The 7754-nt window shown below is 37.0% G+C and overlaps 2 protein-coding genes across 2 annotated transcripts in view; one reads left to right on the forward strand and one right to left on the reverse strand.

Moving 5' to 3' along the window:
• LOC107644602 (inactive receptor-like serine/threonine-protein kinase At2g40270) overlaps positions 1-2731 on the forward strand; it is a 4857-nt gene extending 2126 nt beyond the window's left edge. The window contains exons 3-6 of the mRNA XM_016348492.2: positions 2-186; positions 913-1103; positions 1205-1337; positions 1897-2731. Coding sequence (XP_016203978.1) covers positions 2-186; positions 913-1103; positions 1205-1337; positions 1897-2489 — 1102 coding nt within the window. The 3' untranslated portion in view covers positions 2490-2731. The remainder of the gene's footprint in view (position 1; positions 187-912; positions 1104-1204; positions 1338-1896) is intronic.
• On the reverse strand, positions 3010-7504 carry LOC107648041 (ethylene-overproduction protein 1). Its single transcript, XM_016352092.2, has 4 exons — positions 5013-7504; positions 4435-4726; positions 4045-4354; positions 3010-3662 (listed from the first exon to the last, which is right to left on the reverse strand). Exons 1-4 carry the CDS (start codon positions 7103-7105, stop codon positions 3442-3444), a joined length of 2916 nt encoding a protein of 971 aa, XP_016207578.1. The 5' UTR covers positions 7106-7504; the 3' UTR covers positions 3010-3441.

Here is a 7754-nt window from a genome sequence, read left to right on the forward strand (position 1 = left end):
ACAAAGGGGAATCAAAGAGTTATTCAAGGCAACATTTTGTGATAGTTTGGTCAACAGTTGGTGGATTCTCATTCTTGGTTTTGGTGTCAGCAATTGTTTTTGCTTGCTTCAGAAGTAATAAAGTTGTGACTGTGAAACCTTGGGCCACAGGGTTGAGTGGCCAGCTTCAAAAAGCATTTGTAACAGGTAACTAACTAACTAACTAACTAACTAACTTTTGCTAACTGACAGTTATTTCTTTTTCATGTAAGCTACAGAATTCAACTTCAAAATGCACGCCAGAAATTCTATAATCATTAGTTGTTGTATCGTGTGGGATACTTTATAGATACTTCTAATTAGAGTAATTATCCAAGTCATTCTTAAGGTTTTTAAAATGGGACATTTTAGTTTCTAAGATTTTAAAATACAAAAAACACTTCTCAACGTTTATTTTCGTTAAGACAATACCGTCTTTTTCTAATTTGATTTGAAGAGTGAAGTACAAAACAGTCCTCGAAGAGTTTAAAATATTTCAAAACAGTCCCTAACAAATTTTTAAAATTTTAAAATAGTCATTGCAATTAAACAGATTAAATTGGAAAGGGACTGTATTGTCTAATGGAGGTAAATGTTAGAGATTGTTTTGTGTATTTTAAAATTTGAAGGACTAAAGTGTTCTACGATATTAAAACCTCAAGAACTGATTCGGTTAATTAATCTTTCCATTATATATTTTCATACCTAGATAAGTAAAAATTTTATATTAATAAACCATGTAAGAACGTTTTGTCGTGTTTAAAATAATTTCTATTAACACTGAGATTGACATTCATTTTATTTTGGTTAAAAATTTGAGTCTTATGTTGATTATTTTTCCAATTTCATTTGTTATACTAAAGCAGCATACTCATGAATCGATTGCAATTTCAGGTGTTCCAAGTCTGAAAAGAGCAGAACTTGAAGTAGCTTGTGAATATTTCAGCAACATTATTGGTTCTATACCAGATGGAACTGTTTATAAGGGGACACTCTCCAGTGGAGTTGAGATAGCAGTGGCATATTCTTCAGTTACTTCATCTAAAAACTGGTTGAAAAGTATGGAAGCGCAATACCGGAAGAAGGTATGTGCATTGTGCATGAAAGAAAATGTGGCGAATGCGCTGCAGTTTATATATGCTGTGGTTTTTGTTTCTCAACTTTGTTTTGATTTTGATGTTTCTAGATAGAGACATTGTCAAGGGTGAACCACAAGAATTTTTTGAACCTGATTGGATACTGTGAAGAGAGAAAGCCATTCACAAGGGTTATGGTTTTCGAGTATGCTCCGAATGGAACACTATTTGAGCATCTGCATGGTGAGAGATGTGTTTTCTTATTGAAATTTTTAATTACATGATTAAGTTAATAACCATAAGATGCTAATTATAGTTGATTAGTCTTTTCTCATTTTACTTAAACATATATGGGAGAATTAAGAAGTTATTGAAATAGCTTAGATGCAAGTTCTTGAGATAGAAGAAACATAAATGAAAAACAAGTCTAGGGCCTTCACTTTATACCTTCAAGTAATAGGTATGCAAGTTTCATGATGTAAAGTCAATAATTTCTTGATCAAGAAGAAAGGAGGGATTTGAATTGCATCTTAGGAGGGAGGGAGTTGTTAGTTATATTTGAAGGTTTTGAAAACAGGCTTCAGATTAGGTCAAGCCGAGAATTAAGCCTTTAGCGAGTAATATGTCAAGCTCAGGCCCGAATTTATGGCATAGGCCATAGAACCTGGCTGGTTTGGCCTGACCTGTTTCCACCCCAACATTTTGGGAGAGCTAGTCTCAACTTCAGCTTGTTAATGTCGAATTGTCGATTATGTCCTTGACATGTTAATGTTGTTTGAATGCTTTATGTATGCCTTTGTAGTCCTAGAAGCAGAACAACTAGACTGGGGAATGAGAGTGAGGATAGCTATGGGAATAGCCTATTGCCTAGAACATTTGCATCAACTGACGCCGGCCGTCGCCCATGGAGACCTGATCTCTTCCTCTATATACCTTACTGAAGACTATGCTGCCAAGTTATCAGACCTTAGTTTCTGGAACAACATAAAAGATTCTGAAGCCATTCAGCTCTCTGAAACAACTTGGACACATATAAAGGACAATGTCTATAGCTTCGGCATGATACTGTTTGAATTGATAACCGGTAGGATTCCTTACGCCGTGGAAAACGGCTTTCGTGTGGATTGGACGGCAGAGTATATAAGGAGGCAGCCCTTGAAAGATATGGTGGATACAAGGCTGAACAATTTGAAAGAAAGTGAAGTTGAGAAATGGTCTCAAGTTATTAAGAGTTGTGTGCATCCAAATGCAGAGAAAAGACCAAATATGAGAGAGGTTGTTGCTAAGCTGAAGGAAATAACTGCTATGGAGCCTGATGGAGCAACTCCAAAATCATCACCACTATGGTGGGCAGAATTAGAAATTATGGATGCGAATTCAGACATTAATCCATGAAATTAGCCCCCACAGTTTGATGATAATCTGAGCAATCAGTTTCATGCCATTTTATGATTCTTCCTTCCTTTCTTTTTATTTTATTTTTATTTCTTTCTGTGTTTACTCTGTTTTACATGTTTCTTGTGAAGCTAACAGAAGTAGGGTGTACTTGTGTAGAAGAGAGAATCTGTCTCATGGAGAGAATGGTGTATGTAAATATTTGAGGAATGGAAAATACTTCCTTAAATTTTCTACTTTTATTTATTTATTTATTTTTTAATTAAATTATCAAAAGATAACTAAGTATGAATAGACTCAGCACAAATATGATCTATAACAAGGCATTATAACATTATTTGATTCCTGTAGTTGGTTCCACCTAATGGTATAATTCTATGCAGGTTGTTAAAATAAAGACAAAAACAATAACAATCCTTTGCACCAAGAAAAACAGCAACAAACACAACCTAAGATGGTCAATCATTATGACCTTTTTTGCCACACTCACTTGGGTTGTAGTGTTCTTTCTAACATAGACATGTGCATGTATCTTACTTTTCCCAGACATGAAATCTTAGGACAAGTTATTAATTATTTGTTCTGTCTTTTCCATTTTTGGCAAAACAATTCAGGACAGAATAATAAATTATAGAGAGGAAACAACAGGTGTGGATCTCTTTATAACTCTGTAACTGTACAAGAGGATGTGCAAATAGTATGAGACAAATTCTGTGCACATATCACATATCAAAATCAATGGAGTAACCACTCAAAAAATCATCCTAATTTACACCTGAATCATCCTCCAATTTCACTATGCAAACAATTTTTGTTTCTTGCATTGTGATTCCATAATCCATGTCCTCCCATTTTAGATGGTTCATGCAGGATTTTTCAGACTTCTGAGGGAAAACATTCAGTCACTTGGGAACTCCACATTTTATCACTTCGATTCGGACGGAGTTTAGTATCAAGATTTCAGCTTTTGTGTCCTTCGATACAACTCCAGTGTGTCTGCATGGTTCGGGTCTAAGCAAAGAGCTGCTTGACAATCCTGAAGAGCAGAGGATAGGTCTCCCATCGACTCGTAAAATGCAGCTCGAAGATGAAGCACTTGCAGGTCAGGCTTGAAATTTATGACTTTGCTAAGTTCTTCCACAGCTTCATTTTCTCTTTGCTCATCCATCATCACTAATCATTGAGGTCATATAAATGAGACTAAGTAAAATAGTCGATTTTACAAGTGATGTGTGTCTCTAGAGTCTAGAGTAATCATAAGAAGTATATCCTCAATTATGTGTTATCTGTCACCATCACTTTTTGGTACATCCTTGGATCAATATATTTGGATATTAGATTCCGGGATGTACCAAAAAGTAATCGCAATAGATAAAATGAAACGGAACGAGTAACTTTTCTAACTGCAGGTTAAAACCACATCTGAACTTTACAAAAGATTTCTACTAGTCTAGGAGAGCTTAGGAATCATAACATTGATTGTGGAATACAAAAACCACCATCAAATTTAATAATTCTGACTAATGATATTAGAGTGAATGATAAACTTAAGTACCTGCTGCTCTGTATCTATATGGATATGTCCTTAAAGGATCCATCTGAGTTGCAACATCAAGATCAGCCTTTGCCATCTCGCGGTCACAATATTCTGACCGTTTCTCATATGCTGAAGCATTGCTCTCCGCCTTCTCGATTAGCTTGGTCATTTCGTCGTAAGCAGCTTTTCGTTGATTCTTCTGCTGATAAACGCGTGCTAGACCTTGATGAGCTCTTGTGTGCCTAATTGCAAGGGCATTACTGTAACATTCTCTTGCAAGTTCTAGCTTACCGGAATCCACATAAATACTCCCTAGGTTGTTCAATGCCTGCGAAATATTGCATAAAACAATGAAACAAGAACAGAACACAGAAACCAATATCAAGAACACTAACAGAAACTACTAACTTGTCCTTTGCGAAGACCGTCTGAAGGACATTTAAGTGCTTCTTGAAGAAGTTGGATAACATAGGAAGCAGATTCAGGATCCAAATTAGAATCTGCCAACACATATGCTTTCAGAAAAAACGCTTCAAATGATCTCTGAATTTCAATGGATCTGTCAGCCCTTGCAAGAGCTTCTTCGCGATAGCCGGTGTCATATAGTATCCATCCTTCATATATTAGCCTTTCTTGCATTGAGCTAGAGTGATTTCTTGCCAACCGCAAACTGCGCATTGCGGCCTTTTGACAGTTTAACCTGTGAATTATGTAGATTTGAGGACTTCTATTCTATACACATTGTAAATACTAAGCTTAATTTGAAGACAAAAAATAGCAACATTGTGCTAGTTTTGGAAAAACCAGTATCAATCAAACACAAAATTGTGATATTCCAAGGAATTCAATATGCATTCCTAACATACCAAAACATCATTACAGTAAAACTCAAGTCCTATGATTCCAATACAAAGTGCAATAAACATAATAGGCATTCTAAGTTAAAGAAAAAGTCATAACTGAAGGTTGGTTCTGGAGAAGCTTACCTCAAGAGGAGTAGAGACTGACGAAACTCTAGCAAGCTCTTCCCGGGATCATTCTCTAGCATCTGATGGATAATCGCCAAAGAACCAACATCATCAACAGAAGACCATTGATCATACAATTGCATCCAGCAATCACCTTGACTCTTCTGCTGAACTCTGCGGCTCAAAAGTTGGAGCAAGTATTCTGCATTGATCTTCCCATGTGAAGTTATGTAATTCGGTTCTATAGTTAACAATGCTCGAATATCTCGAATGGCGCTATCATGATCCCCCAGAGAAATGTACAACCAAGCCCTCAATTCTAGGCAATCCGGGGAGAGCTTGAATCCAATGAACTTATCTAGCTCCATGATTCCTTCCTTTGTCTGCCTCTCCTCAACCTTTGCCAAGGCTCTATACTTATATGGAAACGAAAGCGAAGGGTCTAATTCAGTTGCTACATCCAAATCTAGACTCTTTTCCTTTCCCATATTGTAGAGAGAACGCTCCTGATACATCCACCCGGCTCGCTTATGGCTGAATATGAGAGAACTAATTAACTTGTAGGCCGAATACGGTTGGCCTAGCTTGTACTTGGTCCTGGCCACACCAGCCATAGAATAAACATGCCCTGCCTCAACCGCAGCCTCGAAACAACGTTGTGCATCCTTATACTCTTTCCTTTCAAGCAAAACACACCCCAATTGATGGAAAGCAAGTGCCTTCTGCCATCTCTCGCTAGCACACTCCCTCATTCTCTCCAGCAACATCACTGTTGTTTTGGAAATCATGCTTTCCTCCATGGCAACCTGGCTTAGGAAATAGTACAACAAGAAAGAATCATACCCCACCATGGCCAACCTCGCCTTCGCCTCGTAGCTACAAAAAACCTTAACAACCTTTGAATTATGTAGAGAATTAGGAAGCTCCCTAAGCAAAACTTGCAAGCATGAACCTACAAGAAGTTTAGCCCTCTCTTCAATTCCATACTCAATAAGAATCAAAGCTTCATCAATAGTCCAAACAATTGAAGCCAAATAAGCATCACAATCACACTTCAAATCCTCACAACAAAACCTATTAGCAAAAGAAAGAAGCTCCAAAACAATCATGGGAGAAAAAAGTTCCAACCTTTTTGTCCTGCTGTAAAATTCCAATGCCCTCATTCCCTCAGAGCAAATCCCATTCCCTGAGAACTCAATCTTCTTCATCTTTGCCTCCGAAAATCCACCATAGAGCATTGCTCCAAATGGTTCTGAAAGTGCCGCAATTTTGCACCTAACACACCCAATTCCCTCATTCCCAACACAAAATAAAACATCACTTTTCTCAGTTTCCAAACAAACATTGGCATTCACATTCTCAATCTCAGTGAAATTATCTTGTTTTGATGAATCTTTATGACACTGGCACTTATCATTGACTGAAAAAAGCCTATTACTTAACCCATGTTCTAGATTCTTCTTAGGACATTCAAGAACATAACCACCACACTCCATTGGAGACAAACCAACAAGCTCATCATCTCTTCTCTCAAATCTCAACCATGCCGAAGTTACAACCTTTGAGATCACATCTTCTGCGTTCTCTCGCGCCATTCTCAGACACCTTCTCAGTATCTTCTGGTCTCCAATTCCACGCAAAAGCGAGTACTGTTCCACATACAACAACAACATTGCTTCTTTCTGTGGCTGTGATGGTGAACAAGAAGAAGAACACTCCATTCTGTTATAGAGTTCTGCTAAGGAATCTATGAGGTTAATTGGCTTAAGAAAAGGTTCTATGGTTGGCTCAATGGTTTCAGTTGAAGGAAGCTGAAGAGATGCAACAAGGTTTGAAATAGCTGAAGGTGTGTTGTTGTTGTTGTTGGTGGCGGTGGTGGTGGTGATGGATTTCAGCTTTGACCAAGAATATGGTAACTTTGTTCTGTGTTTACTGTTATTGTTGTTGTTGGATTTGGTGGAAGCCATTGATGAAGCTTTGTTGGAAGCTTTGTTGTTGTTGCAGGTGCTAGTGCTAGTGCTACCACCACCACCATTGGCTTTTTCTGATGAAGAACTAAGAGCATGTACTTGAGTGCTCTTGAATCGTTCACTTAGCTTCAATCCACGCATTTTTGTTTTATGACTCCTTTTTTGGTTTTCTTGAACCCCTTTTGGATAAAGTTCTCAACTTTGAAGAGACATTAACATGGGGTGTGAAAAACTTTGAGGGAGACAATGATGATGATGTTCATTCTGCTTCACTTGCTTCATTCTAAAACTCACCAGAGAGAGAGAGAGAGAGGGGTTTGAATTGAATTGTTACAAGATAGTACAGATTAAAGAAAGGTTGTAGTTGTAGCAGAAAAGGGGAAAGAGAAGTTTGTTGGGATTTTGGTGATGCAATTTTTGAGAGAAAGATGGTGTGAGTGATGATGATACAGACCAATGGCCTAAACTGAACTTGGCATCTTGTTTTTCGTGACAAAGAGGATCAAAGCGTTGAAATTCTCAGGCTTTAGGAATACGCTTTTTATTTCTAGTCTTGGAGTTCATGTGTTTTTTTTTTTTTTAATAATGTGAATATTTGGATTGACTCACAAATCTGACACTCAAATTTTTTTATGATTTCAAATTTGATTCTAAATTTTATTTCTAAAATAAAATTAAACCTCTAATTTGTGAATTCTAATTTTAAAAAAAATATCTATATATCCTTCACGAACATACCATTTTTTATAATTGAGCATAACATATTCTGAGTTTTCATCACTAAAAAAAT

This window comes from Arachis ipaensis, chromosome B01 (assembly GCF_000816755.2).
Source record: "Arachis ipaensis cultivar K30076 chromosome B01, Araip1.1, whole genome shotgun sequence".
In the NCBI taxonomy this organism is placed as follows: Eukaryota; Viridiplantae; Streptophyta; class Magnoliopsida; order Fabales; family Fabaceae; genus Arachis; species Arachis ipaensis.

Bases quoted from the DNA above. Each gene is read 5' to 3' on its own strand.
- LOC107648041 (XM_016352092.2), bottom strand. From the start codon at position 7,105: ATGCGTGGATTGAAGCTAAGTGAACGATTCAAGAGCACTCAAGTACAT. The intron at 4,727-5,012 runs GTAAGCTTCTCC...CATAATTCACAG, and splicing joins CAGTCTCTACTCCTCTTGAG to GTTAAACTGTCAAAAGGCCG. The intron at 4,355-4,434 runs GTTAGTAGTTTC...AATATTTCGCAG, and splicing joins ACGGTCTTCGCAAAGGACAA to GCATTGAACAACCTAGGGAG.